Here is a 20,222-nt window from a genome sequence, read left to right as displayed (position 1 = left end):
TGGAGGTGACCTTGGGTCACAGCAGCAGTTAAAGTGTCTTTAGGGATTCAAAAGGTGAAAAGTGTCTACAGTTATGGTTCACAGTTCGGGGCGGTCATGGTAGCTGTCTTTTGTTCAACAAGACAAAAGTAAAACGGGGGGGAGCTAGCATTCACAAGTTAGCATTTACAAGTTAGCATTCACAAGTTAGCATTCACAAGCCTGATGGCCTGTGGGTAGAAACTGTTTGTCAGTCTCGTAGTCCTGGATTTCAGGCTCCTGTATCGTCTGCCTGATGGTAGGAGGCTGAAGAGACTGTGCTGGGGGTGTGTACTGTCCTTTATGATGTTGTGTGCTCTCCTGGAGGCCCTGGTAGAGTACATGTCCTGTAGTGAGGGGAAGGCTGCTCCTGATATGTACTGAGCAGTTTTAATCACTCGCTGGCATGCCTTCCTGTCCTTAGCAGTGCAGTTTCCATACCAGACCGTGATCGAGCTGGTAAGGACACTCTCAACCGTACTTCTATAGAAGTTGCTGAGAATTTTGGGTGGCATGCCAAATTTTCTCAGCCTTCTTAGGAAGTACAGTCGCTGCTGGGCTTTCTTTATTGTTTGTTGGGTGTTGTGATCCCAGGTGAGGTCCTCGCTGATGTGGGTCCCGAGGAATTTAAAGGTTTTCACCCTGTCCACCTTTGTCCCCCCTATGTACAGAGGTGTGTACTGTGCACTCCTTCTCCGTGGGTCAATAATCATCTCCTTGGTCTTGTCTGTGTTCAAGGAGAGATTATTATCCTGACACCAGGCCACCAGTTCCGCTACCTCCCTTCTGTACGCTGCCTCAGCTCCCCCGGTGATCAGTCCGACGACCGTAGTATCATCTGCAAACTCGATGATACTGGTGTTGTTCTGGGAGGCCACACAGTCGTGTGTGAAGAGGGTGTACAATAGGGGGCTCAGCACGCAGCCTTGGGGGGTCCCTATGCTTAGAACCTTTGTGCCTGATGTCTGGTTGCCGATTCTGACTGACTGGGGCCGGTTTGTGAGAAAGTTCAGGACCCAGTCACAGAGAGCCGGTGTCAGACCAACAGTGAGGAGTTTAGCAGTGAGTTTTTGTGGGATGACCGTGTTAAAAGCAGAGCTGCAGTCGATAAATAATAGCCTGGCATAGGTGTCCTTGCCCTCTAAGTGGGTGAGGGTGGTGTGGATGACGGTGTTGACTGCATCCTCAGTGGACCGGTTCTGCCGGTAGGCAAACTGTAGAGAGTCCAGTGTGTCTGGGATGGTGTTCTTGATGTGTGACATGACTATCCTCTCAAAGCACTTCATCACTATTGGGGTGAGTGCAACAGGGCGATAGTCATTCAGACAGGTCACAGTGTTTTTCTTTGGCAGGGGCACGATGGTGGTGGTCTTGAAGCAGGTGGGCACAACAGCTTGTGCTAGTGACAAGTTGTATATGTCAGCAAGTACGTCAGCCAGCTCTGATGAACACACCCTGAGGGCCTGGCCAGGGATGTTGTCTGGGCCGGCTGCCTTCCGTGGGTTTGTTCTCCTCAGAACTGTACGTACCGCTGCTGTTGTCACAGTGAGTGGTGGGTCCTGCGTGCTCTCCGTGGTCAGAACCCCTCTCTGTTGGTTGGTGTTGAGGACCTCGAAGCGGGCGTAGAACTCATTCAGCTCATCTGGCAGTGAGCGTTGGCTCTTTGTGACCCCCTGCTCCCCTGATTATAGTCTGTGATGTGTTGCAGGCCTTGCCACATGCGTCGGGAATCTGTGGTGGAGTAGAATCCCTCCAGCTTTAGCCTCGCTGATGGATTTACGCAGGTCATATCTGGCCTTCTTGTAGTCCTCAGCGTTGCCTGAGACAAATGCAGTGGAGTGGGCATGTAGCTTGGACCGAACATCACAGTTAATCCAGGGTTTTTGGTTTGGGTATATTTTGTATTGTTTTGTGGGCACAATGTTTTCCACACGTGCTGATGTAGCCAGTTACACTGGAAGCATATTCCTCTATGTCCACAGTACCGTCATCAATCTGAGCAGCAGTTTTGAACATGTCTCAGTCTGTACTCCCAAAGCAGTCCTGAAGCACTAGTTCAGTGTCTTCATTCCACACTTTAACAGTTTTGCTCACTGGGGGGGGGCTTGCTTGAGGCGCTGTCTGTACGCTGGATATAGAAAAGTTGAGATGTGATCAGATAGTCCAAAGTGTGGTCTGGGTACAGCCTTGTAGGCTCCTCTCACGTTGTAGTATACTTGGTCCAAAATGTTTTTTTCCCTCGTAGGAAAGTTCACAAACTGATGGTATTTCGGGAGGACACTCCTTAGGTTGCGGTGGTTAAAATCCCCAGCTACCATGAACGCAGCATCGGGGTGTGCGGTCTCTTGTTTACTGATGACGTCATGCAGCAGCTTTAGCGCTGTAGTGGAATCCCCCTGTGGGGGGATGTAAACAGACAGTATAAACACTGCACTAAACTCCCTTAGCAGATAAAAAGGTCTGCATTTCACCATCAAAAACTCAATGTTGTCCGAGCAGTGTCTTTCAACCACCTGTACGTCCGAGCACCAGCGGTTACTCACGTAAACACAGACGCCGGCGCCTCTCGCCTTTCTCCACGGTAGACTGAGTGCGTTGCTAGCTGGATAGCAGAGTCTGGGATGTTGTCCGAAAGCCAGGTTTCTGTGAAAATAAAAGCACAGCATTCTCTCAGTTCACGCTGGGATGTAATCCTGGTTCTCAGCTCATCCAGCTTGTTGTCGAGCGAGCGCACGTTAGCTAGCAGCAGGCTAGGTAGTGGTGGTCGTGTAGCTCTAGCCTTTAGCCTAGCATGTAGCCCTGCTCTCTTGCCTCGCCGCCTTGTTGTTGTTGTTTTGGGGTTAGCTGGGTCTCGTCGTAGCAGAAAGTTGAAGTCCGTCAGACTATAAGTGAGCTCATGGTGAGCTTTTCCGATGTCCAGAAGTGCGTCTCTGTTATATCTCACTGTTGTGTGCAAAAACTTTGCATTTAGGATGCAAATTAGTACTATAATAAATAAAAAACGTAGTTGTTGTCGGGAGGACGACGCAAAGACGTCAGCCACGGGGGGCGTCATCTTTAAAGCGGCACACAAATAGAGAATTGCGTGTGCAGTTTTAGACCAGAAACTTTTGATTTGAGCTGTTTATGTTAATAGGAGCTTGTATATAGACACACATTTATCACAGTAATTAACAATCTTTTTTCACAGTTAAATACTGTTATCAGAATTTACTGTAACATTACAAGAAATGACTGTAAAACTTGTTATACTCTTTAAAACATTTCACTTTTGCATCTCATTGCTCATAACTGTAAGGCGTTCAAAGACCCTCGATTAAAGTTACAAACAGGCCTTGCTACTTTTTAAAGACCGGGGCACTTAACTCCCAGAAGATGCACTCATAATAATTATGTATTTTTATGACTCGTATTATCATCTGACTATAATCTTATGTGTATCAGCTCATCCCCAAACTTGACACTGAAGTAAAGGAACACCTGGCAGATGTATCATCATATTTAAATGAATAATGAAAGGTTTTATGAGTATTTCAATTCATTTTTTGGCCAAAAAAGATTAGAAGTCATTTATTTTAGGGTGGGATGGGTGCCCTGGGGCCCCTGAATTTGGAGCTACGCCCATGATATTTAATGCTCAACAATTTCCTGTTATTTCACCAGTGAGCGCAGACACCGGCCCTGCCTCAGAGTTCCATCCCGCCAGTCGCAACCTGGCCTTATCTCGGGCCGAGGATCTCAGAGCTGAGCTTCTGAGAGCGGAACATCTGAGAGCTGAGGCCGCATGGGAGGACACCTCTGATGGGTCCAGGTGAGCCCAGATAGCAACACTAGTTTGCCCTGATAAATCCCTCACCCAAAGCTACTCCCCAGGGGATTAAAACCCTGACCTGTAGTCAACAGGATGGGGGATGATAGTCAAAGCAACACCGCCCTCTTGTGGACACTTGCGGACCTCATTCCAACGAACAACCGAATACTGTACTAACCTGTGCTTTTATAGGAAGATGGATGGGCGCCCAAAGCTTTTTCTTCGTCGCTTCTTTTCCTCCATCGGTCTAAACAGCGTTGGGAGGCTTGTAAAAGGGGGCCGCTCCAGCAGCATGGAGCAACTCAGCATCCCCACCGCCAGGCCCAACACTTCTTCCCCGAGCCCCACACGCAGACCCCAGCCTGCCACCCGCATGCAGAGGACGCCCTCGCTGCAGACCCTGCACACGGTCAGCAACATGTTGGCTGCATAAGTCTATTTTCTCATGTGTACCTAGACCAGGGGTGTCAAACTCATGTTAGCTCAGGGGTTGCATGGACGTAAATCTAGTCCCACGTGGTCTACACAGGTAAAATCATGGCATAATAACTTAAAAATACAACAAATTGTTGTCTTTGTTTTACTTCGTCCCAAAATAGAACAGTTCTGAAAATGTACATCCATCCATCCATCCATCCATTTTCTACCGCTTGTCCCTTTTTGGGGTCGATAGCGGTGCTGGAGCCTATCTCAGCTGCATTCTGGCGGAAGGCGAGGTACACCCTGGACAAGTCGCCACCTCATCACAGGGCCAACACAGATAGACAGACAACATTCACACTCACATTCACACACTAGGGCCAATTTAGTGTTGTCAATCAACCTATCCCCAGGTGCATGTCTTTGGAGGTGGGAGGAAGTCGGAGTACCCGGAGGGAACCCACGCAGTCATGGGGAGAACATGCAAACTCCACACAGAAAGATCCCGAGCCCGGGATTGAACTCAGGACTACACAATCCTTCGTATTGTGAGGCACATGCACTAACCCCTGTTCCACGGTGCTAAAATGTACATATCACAAATAATCCTCTTGACAAAGCACTTCAAGTTGGTTGAGAATTCTGAAGAAAAAATCCAAAACACAGTGAAGAACACAATGAACTTAGACTTATTCCCAGTGTATCTACAAAGCAATTCAACTTTCAGCCCATCTGGGATTGAACAAAAAATTAAATAAAGCATAAATGCAAACTCTTCCATGCATCAACTACCTCATTTTATCATTTCCACATATTCATCATGTGCTAACTCATCAAACCACACTTAGGTAGAAACTATTCAAGAGGCTTAAGTACGGCGTGGCGCAGTGGGAGAGTGGCCGTGCGCAACCCAAGGGTCCCTGGTTCAATCCCCACCTAGTACCAACCTCGTCATGTCCGTTGTGTCCTGAGCAAGACACTTCACCCTTGCTCCTGATGGGTGCTGGTTAGCGCCTTGCATGGCAGCTCCCTCCATCAGTGTGTGAATGTGTGTGTGAATGGGTAAATGTGGAAGTAGTGTCAAAGCGCTTTGAGTACCTTGAAGGTAGAAAAGCGCTATACAAGTACAACCCATTTATCATTTATCATTTACTCACTGCCTTTGAGGCATCCTTGTGTATTGATGAAAAAATAAAAGCTGTGCAATGTGTGAACAATTTCAACAAACCAAAAATAAAAACTTAAAAGACTGACAGTATTGCAGTAAATCGCACACTGTTAACGTTCTTTGAATTTGCATAAAAGACAGTAATTTTCACAAAACTATATCAATGTGCAGAACAGCAGTTTCTTTCATTTGAAAATGCAGCTTAATTTTACACATAGCAAGCTCGTCTCCTAGGTCGCTGAGAACATGTTTGCGGGCCTGATCTGGCCCCCGTTTCGCATGTTTGACATCCCTGACCTACACTAAATTGTCAATGGGTCAGCTTATTATGTCTTGCAATACTGTCTTCTGCCACCAGGTGCTGCCATTGGCCCAACTGCGTAAAGCCTCATCTGTGCAGAGTTTGGAGAGGAGAACAGAGCGTGCAACCATTCTGGGTGAGGTGCAGATTCCTTATGGGCTGGCACCAAGGTAGGTCACACTGAACCATTCTACACACAACTAATACAATGTCCAGTGTGTATTCAAGGGGAACTGCACTTTTTTGGGGGGACTTTTGCTTCTCATTCACAATCATTATGAGACAAGAACATATACAGGTAAAAGCCAGTAAATTAGAATATTTTGAAAAACTTGATTTATTTCAGTAATTGCATTCAAAAGGTGTAACTTGTACATTATATTTATTCATTGCACACAGACTGATGCATTGAAATGTTTATTTCATTTAATTTTGATGATTTGAAGTGGCAACAAATGAAAATCCAAAATTCCGTGTGTCACAAAATTAGAATATTGTGTAAGGGTTAAATTTTGAAGACACCTGGTGCCACAAACTAATCAGCTGATTAACTCAAAACACCTGCAAAGGGCTTTAAATGGTCTCTCAGTCCAGTTCTGAAGCCTACACAAACATGGGGAAGACTTCAGATTTGACAGCTGTCCAAAAGGCAACCATCGACACATTACACAAGGAGGGAAAGACACAAAAGGTTATTGCTGAAGAGGCTGGCTGTTCTCAGAGCTCTGTGTCCAAACACATTAATGGAGAGGCAAAGGGAAGGAAAAACTGTGGTCAGAAAAAGTGTACAAGCGATAGGGATCACCGCGCCCTGGTCAAGATTGTGAAAAAAAAACCATTCAAAAATGTGGGGGAGATTCAGAAGGAGTGGACAGCTGCTGGAGTCAGTGCTTCAAGATCCACCACCAAGAGACGCTTGAAAGACATGGGTTTCAACTGCCGCATACCTCGTGTCAAGCCACTGTTGACCAAGAAACAGCGCGCAAAGCGTCTCACCTGGGCTAAGGAAAAAAAGAGCTGGACTGCTGCTGAGTGGTCCAAAGTCATGTTTTCTGACGAAAGCAAATTTTGCATTTCCTTTGGAAATCGAGGTCCCAGAGTCTGGAGGAAGACAGGAGAGGCACAGGATCCACGTTGCCTGAAGTCTAGTGTAAAGTTTCCACCATCAGTGATGGTTTGGGGTGCCATGTCATCTGCTGGTGTCGGTCCACTCTGTTTCCTGAGATCCAGGGTCAACGCAGCCGTCTACCAGCAAGTTTTAGAGCACTTCATGCTTCCTGCTGCTGACCTGCTCTATGGAGATGGAGATTTCAAGTTCCAACAGGACTTGGCGCCTGCACACAGCGCAAAATCTACCCGTGCCTGGTTTATGGTATTTCTGTTCTAAATTGGCCCGCCAACTCCGCTGACCTTAGCCCCATAGAAAATCTGTGGGGTATTGTGAAAAGGAAGATGCAGAATGCCAGACCCAAAAACGCAGAAGAGTTGAAGGCCACTATCAGAGCAACCTGGGCTCTCATAACACCTGAGCAGTGCCAGAAACTCATCGACTCCATGCCACGCCGCATTAACGCAGTAATTGAGGCAAAAGGAGCTCCAACCAAGTATTGAGTATTGTACATGCTCATATTTTTCATTTTCATACTTTTCAGTTGGCCAACATTTCTAAAAATCCCTTTTTTGTATTAGCCTTAAGTAATATTCAAATTTTGTGACACACGGAATTTTGGATTTTCATTTGTTGCCACTTCAAATCATCAAAATTAAATGAAATAAACATTTGAATGCATCAGTCTGTGTGCAATGAATAAATATAATGTACAAGTTACACCTTTTGAATGCAATTACTGAAATAAATCAAGTTTTTCAAAATATTCTAATTTACTGGCTTTTACCTGTATGTCTTTTTTTAGTAGTATTTTAAAGATGATTAAAAAAAATTTTATGAAGATGCGTCACCGTTGTAGCCTTCAAAGCCTCCATCAACCTTTTATATACACACTGCAAGTATATATATAAGGTAGTAACAGACACCTTCATAACAATACGTAATATGTACAATATACACACAGCAAGAGTATATATATATATATATATATATATATATATATATATATATATATATATATATATATATATATACATACATATATATATATATATATATATATATATATATATATATATATATATATATATATATATATATATACATACATATATATATATATATATATATATATATATATATATATATATATATATATATATATATATATATATATATATCCATCCATCCATCCATTTTCTACCGCTTATTCCCTTTGGGGTCGCGGAGGGCGCTGGAGCCTATCTCAGCTACAATCGGGCGGAAGGCGGGGTACACCCTGGACAAGTCGCCACCTCATCGCAGGGCCAACACAGATAGACAGACAACATTCACACTCACATCCACACACTAGGGCCAATTTAGTGTTGCCAATCAACCTATCCCCAGGTGCATGTTTTTGGAATATATATATACAGTATATATATATATACAGTGTATATATATATATATATACAGTGTATATATATATATATATATATATATATATATATATATATATATATATATATACAAACCCCGTTTCCATCCATATAGGTTGGGAAATTGTGTTAGATGTAAACATAAACGGAATACAATGATTTGCAAATCATTTTCAACCCATATTCAGTTGAATATGCTACAAGGACAACATATTTGATGTTCAAACTGATAAACATTTTTTTTTTTTGCAAATAATCATTAACTTTAGAATTTGATGCCAGCGACACGTGACAAAGAAGTTGGGAAAGGTGGCAATAAATACTGATAAAGTTGAGGAATGCTCATCAAACACTTATTTGGAACATCCCACAGGTGTGCAGGCTAATTGGGAACAGGTGGGTGCCATGATTGGGTATAAAAACAGCTTCCCAAAAAAATGCTCAGTCTTTCACAAGAAAGGATGGGGCGAGGTACACCCCTTTGTCCACAACTGCGTGAGCAAATAGTCAAACAGTTTAAGAACAACGTTTCTCAAAGTGCAATTGCAAGAAATGTAGGGATTTCAACATCTACGGTCCATAATATCATCAAAATGTTCAGAGAATCTGGAGAAATCACTCCACGTAAGCGGCATGGCCGGAAACCAACATTGAATGACCGTGACCTTCGATCCCTCAGACGGCACTGTATCAAAAACCGACATCAATCTCTAAAGGATATCACCACATGGGCTCAGGAACACTTCAGAAAACCACTGTCACTAAATACAGTTGGTCGCTACATCTGTAAGTGCAAGTTAAAGCTCTACTATGCAAAGCGAAAGCCATTTATCAACAACATCCAGAAACGCCGCCGGCTTCTCTGGGCCCGAGATCATCTAAGATGGACTCATGCAAAGTGGAAAAGTGTTCTGTGGTCTGACGAGTCCACATTTCAAATTGTTTTGGAAATATTCGACATTGTGTCCCAAAGGGGAAGCGAACCATCCAGACTGTTATCGACGCAAAGTTCAAAAGCCAGCATCTGTGATGGTATGGGGGTGCATTAATGCCCAAGACATGGGTAACTTACACATCTGTGAAGGCACCTTTAATGCTGAAAAGTATATACAGGTTTTGGAACAACATATGCTGCCATCTAAGCGCCGTCTTTTTCATGGACGCCCCTGCTTATTTCAGCAAAACAATGCCAAGCCACATTCAGTACGTGTTACAACAGCGTGGCTTCGTAAAAAAAGAGTGCGGGCACTTTCCTGGTCCGCCCGCAGTCCAGACCTGTCTCCCATCGAAAATGTGTGGCGCATTATGAAGCGTAAAATACGACAGCGGAGACCCCGGACTGTTGAACGACTGAAGCTCTATATAAAACAAGAATGGAAAAGAATTCCACTTTCAAAGCTTCAACAATTAGTTTCCTCAGTTCCCAATCATTTATTGAGTGTTGTTAAAAGTAAAGGTGATGTAACACAGTGGTGAACATGCCCTTTCCCAACTACTTTGGCACGTGTTGCAGCCATGAAATTCTAAGTTAATTATTATTTGCAAAAAAAAAAAAAAGTTTATGAGTTTGAACATCAAATATCTTGTATTTGTAGTGCATTCAATTGTAAATCATTGTATTCCGTTTATATTTAAATCTAAAATTTCCCTACTCATATGTAAACGGGGTTTGTATATATATATATATATATATATATATACATATATATATATATACACGTGTATATATATATATATATATATATATATATATATATATATATTTACGTATATATATATATATATATATATATATATATATATATATATATATATATATATATATATATATATATATAATGTAGTAACAGACACCTTCATAACAATATGTAATATGTACAATATACACACTTAGTATATATATATATATCATGTAGTAACAGACACCTTCATAACAGTATGTAATATGTACAATATACACACTGCAAGTATATATCATTTAGTAACAGACACCTTCATAACAATATGTAATATGTAAAATATACATGCTGCAAGTATATATCATGCAGTAACAGACACCTTCATAACAATATGTAATATGTACAATATACACACTGCAAGTATATATATAATGTAGTAACAGACACCTTCATAACAATATGTAATATGTTCAGTATTTACTGTATTTTGGTCATTTTAATCATTGGCGGAACTAGTTCTTCGACGCATTTATTTCTGCTTCCATGGTAGCGCACTTCCGACTTCTGGCAACAAGGTGCGTCCTACGTCCGTGAACAAGGCGTGTGTCTTCACTCGGTAGCAAACAACAAAGACGACTATTTTTGGACAAATGAGGATTCACAACCTTATCTTTTTCAAACTAAATATACGAAGAATGAACTGCTGCTTATAGAAGTCAGCACGAAGGAAGAGTGAGACGTTGGAGCAGACGGAAGCCGATAGAGTGAGATGAAAGTCACTCGAAGCTGCAACATGTGGAATTTGAAGCCAAACTATTCAGACATAAATGGCGTGTTTATCCATAATTAACTGGAAAAAACGTCCCCGTCCAGCTGGACCAAACAGACAACTGTCCATGGCAGTGACGTGCGGTGAGGTTGATGGCTGGTGAGGCACTGACTTCATCACAGTCAGATTTACAAACATATGAACCCTAAAGAGTATCTTATTCACCATTTGATTGGCAGTAGTTAACGGGTTATGTTTAAAAGCTCATACCAGCATTCTTCCCTGCTTGGCACTCAGCATCAAGGGTTGGAATTGGGGGTTAAATCACCAAAAATCATTCCCAGGCGCGGCGCCGCTGCTGCCCACTGCTCCCCTCACCTCCCAGGGGGTGATCAAGGGGATGGGTCTAATGCAGAGGACAAATTTCATTTCACCTAGTGTGTGTGTGACAATCATTGGTACTTTAACTTAACTTTAATTTTACACATACAAACTGTAGCACACAAAAAAGCACATTTAATTAAAAAAAACGTTATTATGGTCTTACCTTTACTTAGAAATTAAGTCCATGCGCCGCAACTAAAGCCCTCACTTAAACTTTCCACGTGCAAGATTGAATCTATTTAAAAAAAGTGTAACCGAGGGTTTATAAATGTCGCCTATACTGTATGAAGCTACAAAATAACAAACACGGAGGCTCCAGTTTACACGAGGACCACTTTATTTACCTTCTTTCAAAAACCTCCGCAACGTGACATCACTTCCGCTCTTAGCGCCTTCAAAATAAGAGCTCAAGGCATATACTGTATAACAGCGCATAACAGGAACTTAACATCACAAAGAGGAAAGTGTTGCGTTGCTGGCGAGGAGGCATGATTATGCCGATTGTTTTTCCGGTGAGGACAGCAGGAGCTCCAGAGACAGCATGCAGGTAGGACAACTGATTTATTTGTATAAATCATACACAAAAATTGAAACGAACAAAACAAGCGAACACAAGGAGAGCGTGCCTAGCACAAGGAAAGCTAACGGAATAGCACACACAGGGAAGGCATAAGGCAACGCTTAGCTTACGGACACAAGGAATGAACGTAACAGTTGCGTAAAGCAAACAAAAGCACCAGGCTGAGTGACGGGAAAAAGCAGGACTAAATAGTTCTCTGATTAGTGCCCGGGAACAGGTGTGAGTCCCGAACACTAATCAGATGCAGGCGAAAACAATCAGTAACCATGACAACACAAAACAGGAGTGCTGAAACATAACTTATATCACAAGTGACTCAAAACCCAAAATAAACTATGATCCAACATCAGATCATAACAGTACCCCCTCCTATGGGACAGATTCCAGATGTCCCCAAAACAATAAACCCCAGACCAAGTCCAAATTCACGGGTGGGCGGAGGGGAGACTTGGCGGAGGGTCGCCCGGCCAAATGTACCCGAATCCACCGGGGACGAGTCAGGTGGCGGCGGCGAGTGGAACGGCGCTGCAGCAGGCGAAGCGGTCTACCACGGAACGACCACATTAGCGGCCGCCGAGAAGGCGGGCGTGAGTGGCGCCAGAACCTCAGCAGCAAGGAAGTTCTACACCCAAGTCCCTGGCTTCGCTGCTCTTGATGCAAAAAGCGTCCTTGTACTGGCCACAGAGGGCGCCTTGTGCGGGCACCTGATGGCTGCCAGTGCGGCCGGCCAGCCGGTGGCGACGACGCAGGAGATGAGGGCGGTGTCGTGGGACGGCCCGCCGGAGACCAGGAAGACGGAGTAACCTCTGGAGCTTGAGCGGCAGGCAAAGGAGGCTCCCGCGGTACTGCCAGCCGTGGAGCCGGAACTGACGTGGGAACCAGTCGAGGAGCAGGAACTGGCATGGGAACCAGTCGCGGAGCAGGAACTGGAACTGGTGCCAGTTGCGGAGCAGGAACTGGAACCAGTCGCGGAGCAGGAACTGGAACTGGTGCCACACGAGGAGCAGGAACTGGAGCCACACGAGGAGCAGGAACTGGAGCCACACGAGGAGAAGGAACTGGAGCCACACGAGGAGAAGGAACTGGAACCACACGAGGAGCAGGAACTGGAACTGGAACCACACGAGGAGCAGGAACTGGAACTGGTGCCACACGAGGAGCAGGAACTGGAGCCACACGAGGAGCAGGAACTGGAACCACACGAGGAGCAGGAACTGGAACTGGAGCCACACGAGCAGCAGGAACTGGAGGCGAAGCTTGGCGTGGTGCAGGTACTGAAGATGGTGGCGTTTGCAAGCCCACCGGAGATGATGGTGGCGTTTGCAAGCCCACCGGAGATGATGGTGGCGTTTGCAAGCCCACCGGAGAGGATGATGGCGTTTGCAAGCCCACCGGAGATGATGATGGCGTTTGCAAGCCCACCGGAGATGATGGTGGCGTTTGCAAGCCCACCGGAGATGATGGTGGCGTTTGCAAGCCCACCGGAGATGATGATGGCGTTTGCAAGCCCACCGGAGATGATGATGGCGTTTGCAAGCCCACCGGAGATGATGATGGCGTTTGCAAGTCCACCGTAGATGATGATGGCGTTTGCAAGCCCACCGGGGATGATAATGGCGTTTGCAAGCCCACCGGAGATGATGGTGGCGTTTGCAAGCCCACCGGAGATGATGGTGGCGTCTGCAAGCTCACCCGGGCTGAGGTTAGCCATGAGCATGGCGGAGGTGGTCTAGCTGGGGGTTGCGGCTTGGCATGCCGAAGGACTGGTGGTGGTGGTCGGGCAGGAGGTAGCCTCCTGGCTGGGTGCAACTGTGCCATCTCATCGGCACAGCTCCTGGCACTACCCCCTCCCTCCCCAGGAAGCGGATGCCAGACGCAACACAAATTGTACGGAACAGTCTCAAAGGGTGGGAGGTGGGTAGACTCCTCCTCCTCTCTAAATTGTCCAAACCGTTCATCTCTCCTTCTAACAGGAGAGTGACGAGGAGACAGGGAAGACAAAGTCTGTGACGTGGGCGGGGCTATGGTACATAGGGGCGGAGTCAGAGTCACTGGGGGCGGAGGTGACTGAAAAAAATTGTCCCGGTAGTCTGCTGTAGCAGACTGAGTGTCCCCAGCGGGAGGCAAACAGAACGACTCAGGAGAAAAACACAATTCATGCCCTCTGACGTCATTACCAATTGCCGGTGGCTTGACGACATCCGAGGGGGACGGCGCAGTGGTGTCCTCGACGCGGTTCTCCATCTGGCTTTTAGCCCAGTCTGTGAACTGTTTGGCGAAGTGATGGATCGGGTTGCCATACATCGGCGAAGTCGACCCGGGTTGTGGCGTGCTGTGTTCCGGAGGGGAGGCTTGCGGGATGCGCGCATCCTGGAAGCGAGCCGCAGCCCTTCTGGATGGCCTGCGTCCGCGCCGACGCTTCCGGAATGGCGGCGCTGCAGTTTCCTCGATCCCCTCGGGGGAACCGCGGAGCGTCAGTGCCTCCAAGGCTTCCAGTATCCACATGTCCTCGAGTTCCTCTGGGGAATAGCGGACATCTGACATACCTTCGTCCCACACGTCGTAGCCGGAAAAACGATGTGCTGGTGCTTTTCTGTTGCGTTGCTGGCGAGGAGGCATGATTATGCCGATTGTTTTTCCGGTGAGGACAGCAGGAGCTCCAGAGACAGCATGCAGGTAGGACAACTGATTTATTTGTATAAATCATACACAAAAATTGAAACGAACAAAACAAGCGAACACAAGGAGAGCGTGCCTAGCACAATTAAGGAAAGCTAACGGAATAGCACACACAGGGAAGGCATAAGGCAACGCTTAGCTTACGGACACAAGGAATGAACGTGACAGTTGCGTAAAGCAAACAAAAGCACCAGGCTGAGTGACGGGGAAAAGCAGGACTAAATAGCTCTCTGATTAGTGCCCGGGAACAGGTGTGAGTCCCGAACACTAATCAGATGCAGGCGAAAACAATCAGTAACCATGACAACACAAAACAGGAGTGCTGAAATATAACTTATATCACAAGTGACTCAAAACCCAAAATAAACGATGATCCAACATCAGATCATAACAGAAAGCCCATGAAAATAGGTTACAAAAGTTATTTAATAAGAAGCCAAAAAGTGCAAAAACAATAATGTTCGTGTTGGAGGAGTTGTGAATTAGGTACACCTGCAGTCTGCAGGTGTATCTAATGTTGTGTCCCTGCAGTCATTCACAACTCCTCCAACACTTGCACTTTTTGGCTTCTTATGAAATCATTTTTTTAAATAGATTCAATCTTGCACGTGGAAAGTTTAAGTGTGGGCTTTAGTTGATATAACAATTCTACGGCAGGGGTGCAGGAGGCGAGCCTCAGCCAGTGCGTCTTTTGCAGCCGTTTTATGATTGCTCAGCACAAGAAATACGTTACACACATACAGTTGTTGACAAAATACACTGTACATTATATATCTCAGCTAACTAAACTATGGAAATGTATAATATAGTTCATATAGCAATACAGTCTCACTGCACAGCAGGCCAGCAGTTAGCCGAGTCATTGCGCAATCCATGTTGCGGCACTGAGTGACGTGCCTCAACTGGCTGCTGTTCACCGCACCGTCTCTTCTCAGTATTTGAACGGCAAATGTGAAAATTCAGCGATTTTGAATAAAAATAATCTAAAACTGGTGAAGTTAAATGGAAAAATAACTTTATAGTATAATCACTGGATACATATAACAATTTAATTTTTTTTTTTTTTTTTTTTACATGTTTTTTCTTTCCATGATGGCAGGTGAGGCCCGGCCTCACCTGCCTCTAGTGACTGCACGTCACTGGTCCATGGAGTGAGTCACTATACGTGCAGCACTTCACCGTACACTACAGTACATACACTGTCTGGCTAGCTGTGTACAAACAAAACATGAAATAAAACTTTACAGATACTGTAATATGATTGTTCCTGTTTTTCACTCAGTACAGATTGGTGTTCTATCACAGTGTTGTGTATTACAAACTCAAACACGTTTTGTGTTGTTGTAGAAGCTAGCTTATCTCTTGCCAAAGTTAGCTTTTACGGCTAATACCGTAGCACTCAATGTGTTAGTACGCTAGAAAAATAGTTCCTCAACGTTCACTCTTACAATTACAATGTTGTTACAGTTTGGTTATTAGACAGGTTACAGAATGTAAATGAAGTATTGTTGACGGTTTTTGAATGTATTTTTAACGTGATTTTTAGAGAAAAAATGGATTGCTCCCATTAGCTGTGTTGCTGGCCACCTAGAACGAGACGATTTTTACATGTTAGAAGGCAAACAAAAACATTTTGTCTTCTTGTCTCTCATAATGATTGTGAACGATAGCTAAAATCCCCCCTCCCCAGTTCCCTTTGAGGCTGAAGTAGATGAAATAACTTGATGCTGCACCACAGCCTGGACATCCCCCATGGCCAGCTCCAGCGGGCCCTCAGTGTTGAGGACATTCTGGCTTCTCGAGTGGTCCGACCAGCTGGAAGGGTTTCTCAAGCGTTCCCTGATGGCTCCCTCCTCCTGGAGCTAATTAGACCCCCGAACGGTCCTTTTGGTTTCGTCATCTCGAGGGGCAAGGGTCGACCTGATACAGGTAAGGACTCTTTAAAAAAAAAAAAAAAAAGTTTTACTTTTTGTTTAGAAACTCTTCTTTGAATTTACTGGCTTTGCTTTTTGTGGTTCCTAGGTGTGTATGTGGAGAAAGTGGGTGACGGTACTGGCGACGTTCCCTATGTGGGTCTCCTGGGCGTTGGTGATGAAATCTTACAGGTGAATGGGGAAGTGGTGGCAGGACTCAGTCTGGACCAAGTCACCCGACTCATGACACGGGAAAGTGTTGCATGCCTTCGGATCATGCCGGCCCGATGCAGCCCACGTTGACTGGGAGGCGTAGAAATAAATACTATGTTGCGTCAATACTGGACACCCCTCGCTTTTCAGCAACCATTTTACTGCAGCAAATAACACTTTCAAGCAGAGCTATTCAACTGGCGGCATCCGGCATGGGCTTGACACCTGACTGGTTCCCGGGTTCAGTTCAAAACTTGGGGACAAACATTTTTGCAGCAGTACTCCTGTTGTATAGAGGACCTTGGACCACTGTAAACACATTGGCAGATCCTTGCATTGACATTTGAACCTTGCTCGCAAACAGTGAACACTGGGGTCCAAACCAGGCGTTCCTCAAGGCACCCCTTTAAGTCCTCTCCTTTTGGGCAGTTACACATTTTTGTATTTCTGGAGCTTGTTTACTTCAGATGCAATCAGTGGTCTTTTGTTCACCTTCTTCAGTTACATTAGTAGTGTTCCTTAAAGTTGGTTGGTCCGGAATATACAAAATAAGAGCAACAGTAAAGGAAGAGTTCCTGTGTTCCCTAAAACAATTGAGTTCAACAGCCCTTCTTCAAAAGATACTTTCATGCACAGCTCGTATACGGCATAGATCAGGGGTGTCCAAACTTTTTGATTTGGGGTCCGGATTGGGCTAAAATAGTTTGGCCGGGGGCCGAAAGCCGACCACATGAAAAGTAACAATATATTGATTTAATGGATCCTATAATTAATAATTAATGTAATTGTATATTAAGAGAAAGTGAAAGTCAGAGTCCCTTGTTTACTTCCGTGACGATCTCCTTAAAGTTTTGTAATCAATCAGAAAAATCAAGCAGCTAAAATGCGCCAAACGTGGATAAGTGTGGCGTGTGTTTTGCATTTTTCCCATCATGCATTGCAGGAGATTTCAATAATTTCAATTATGTGTTGTGTTTGGACATTTTTTATATAATATCCATAACGTTGAGTGAGCAGGTTGTGTCATGTGTGTTGACTTTGTGTGTTCATTTGTGCCATGAGTCTGAAAGGTTTGTATTGGGTCGTATATAAAAATCCTGTGCTGTGCTCACCTTAATGTACAATTCATTGTCATTAACCCAAATAACTCATAATATCCGCAAGATGACAACACAATTGTAGCAATTATGCTATCAGATACTTTAAATTAAGTTAAAGACACCAGATTCTTTTTAAACTTGTGACGCCCCTCAGGCCTAGAATATTTGGCCCACAGGCCGTGGTTTGAACACCCCTGGTATAAATTAACTGCTCTGAAAATAAGTCAACAGATTTAGTGCACACAATGGCAACACAAGGGAATATAGACGTCACATGACTAAATTGTCAAGGTGTAAATATTTGACCATTATTATCCAGCCCTGCCTTAATCCTCATGTGCATTAATTAAATCCAGCAGACATTCAGAGGTTCTTACTGGAATCTTCTACCTTCCTTCTGCACTATTTTTTAAATGTTGTCCATTATCCACAACCCTTATGTGAGACAATGACACACGTGTTTATGCCTTTTCTGTGCATTATAAATAGTAAACAAAAACCTGCTAGAGGGCTAGCAAAGCAGATACTGGGGATGCATTTCATTTGTCTATAAAACCTCTAAAAAACATCCAACAGCAGTTTATATACATGCTGTTAGTCTGTTTGTAAATGTAATATTTCCAATAAGAACATAAAACAGTGGCTTACATGTGGGCTCTCGACTGATGGTTGTATCTTTCAGCACTTGTGCTCTCGTCGAGCTGCTAAATTCAGTATAATCCTCACTAAGATTTTTTTTTTAAAAAGCTTCCTAGCATTGTTGCGATGGTCTTATGTCGAGTTGGGAGCCATACAGTATCAAGTTGGTAGTGTGTGGATTTTCAAGATTGACCAACTTGCTGTCTTGGTGCCACAACCTTCTACCATATGTGACATACATGATTATTATTATTATCTAGCATGAACTTGTACTAACAGAAGGTCACGCTTCTTTACGTTATGGCCGGCAGCAACCAAGGTTAGTAGCTGCTCCAGCTAGCTCGTAGCTGCTTGTCGGAGGAGCAGTGTGAGCAAGACAATGTGTCTCGACGCCAGAAAAGTAGTTCCTCTGTGTTAGCTCTTACAATAACAATGTCACTACAGCTTGGTTATTATGCAGATTAGCCTTGTTGGCGGGTTTATGTTTTTTAAAAGTGCTTTATAGGCAGAATTGATTAATCCCATTTATCTTCTCGCTAGTGGTTTTTCACTAATCACACACTAAAAAATGTTGGGTTAAAAAATAACCCAATTTTAACCCAACTGCTGGTTCAAAATAGGACGAGCCCCTTACTTGATTTATTTTAACTCAACATTTTGGGTTCATTTTTTCAACCCAACTTTTGTGTTGAATTATTTAACCCAAAAGTTGAGTTATGTTAACTCAATGTTGGATGATTCATAACCCAACTATTGGGTTTTAAATTCATTTAACACAAAAGCTGAGTTATGCTCACTACAATGTTGGGTTAAAAAATAACCCAATTTTAACCCAACTTCTGGTTCAAAATAGGACGAGCCCCTTACTTGATTTATTTTAACTCAACATTTTGGGTTCATTTTTTCAACCCAACTTTTGCGTTTGATTATTTAACCCAAAAGTTGAGTTGATTCATAACCCAACTATTGGGTTTTAAGTTTATTTAACACAAAAGCTGAGTTATGCTCACTACAATGTTGGGTTATTCCCAATCCAACTATTGGGTTGCGCCAATAGTTGACCCAATAGTTGGTTAAAAATGATAAATGTTACTCCCAACTACTGAGCTAATTTATTTTTATACCATTAAAATATACTCAAAAGCAAGATATGAGTGAATTGCCGTGTATGGTCATAGTAGTTCTATACAACATGCTCATATATGTTCATATACATAAGATGTGTGATTGTAAATAATGTTAATGAGACTAATCCTTAATAAAATTCCCTTCAAGAATAAATGTACTTTTTAATTAAAAAAAGCAGTTCACCCAAAAATGCGTTACTCATTGAAAAACAACACAGAAATGATTCATAATTTTGAAAACCCAGAAATTGAGTTAAAATAATACCCTTGTAACCCCAAAAATGGATTGCGCTTCATAAAAAGATCTCCAAAATTGAACCCGACACTCGCAACTCATAAATTGGGTTATCAAAATAACCCAGCATGTTTTAGTGTGTAGGACGCACAAAGGGAAGGACACAAGTGTGTTCTTGTCTCACATAAACATTGTCAACCATGCACACAATTCCCCCAAAAATGCACAGATGCTCAATTGGGTCCAGGTCTGGATTCATACAGATTTTGGAGGCGTGCTTGGGCTCTTTGTTGTTGAGGGCCACAACCACTTGGGGGCACCAATTGGGGCGGTCTCTGACTAAGGATCTTCATTGTCCAATCTGATAGGAAAGATGACTGATTGTTTGTTTGTTAAGCCCAGCTAATGGGGTCCCTGTAAATAAACATCCTATTTGTGACTTAGTCCACCTCAAAGAAAAAGGCCAAACAAATAGTTTGTTTGGCTACGGAAGGAGGAAGGGGTTAAATGTTCCATAATTCAACTGCTTATTGTCAAATCGAGGGCCACAAAAAGCCTACGCTGGTATTGCTCCTTATTATGTTAGACAATTGTCACGCGGCCCATTTTGTCAATGCACCGCAGCTCCCTTTTGCCGGTAGAACTCGTGCAGCCCGG

The 20,222-nt window shown here is 43.9% G+C and overlaps 1 protein-coding gene and 1 long non-coding RNA gene across 2 annotated transcripts in view; one reads left to right on the top strand and one right to left on the bottom strand.

Annotated features, from left to right (window-relative positions):
• Nucleotides 1-19,146, top strand: part of LOC133575373 (uncharacterized) — a 42,858-nt gene extending 23,712 nt beyond the window's left edge. Inside the window, exons 6-10 of the mRNA XM_061928058.2 lie at nt 3,682-3,829; nt 4,022-4,238; nt 5,776-5,888; nt 16,077-16,267; nt 16,361-19,146. Coding sequence (XP_061784042.2) covers nt 3,682-3,829; nt 4,022-4,238; nt 5,776-5,888; nt 16,077-16,267; nt 16,361-16,554 — 863 coding nt within the window. The 3' untranslated portion in view covers nt 16,555-19,146. The remainder of the gene's footprint in view (nt 1-3,681; nt 3,830-4,021; nt 4,239-5,775; nt 5,889-16,076; nt 16,268-16,360) is intronic.
• Nucleotides 1-20,222, bottom strand: part of LOC133575375 (uncharacterized) — a 47,420-nt gene that overhangs the window by 19,479 nt on the left and 7,719 nt on the right. Inside the window, exon 3 of the long non-coding RNA XR_012049344.1 lies at nt 2,562-2,661. This is a non-coding gene — a long non-coding RNA (uncharacterized lncRNA). The remainder of the gene's footprint in view (nt 1-2,561; nt 2,662-20,222) is intronic.

This window comes from Nerophis lumbriciformis, linkage group LG35 (genome assembly GCF_033978685.3).
Source record: "Nerophis lumbriciformis linkage group LG35, RoL_Nlum_v2.1, whole genome shotgun sequence".
Taxonomy (NCBI): domain Eukaryota; kingdom Metazoa; phylum Chordata; class Actinopteri; order Syngnathiformes; family Syngnathidae; genus Nerophis; species Nerophis lumbriciformis.
Note: the sequence above shows the minus strand (reverse complement) of the source record. Positions and strands in the feature narration are given on the sequence as shown.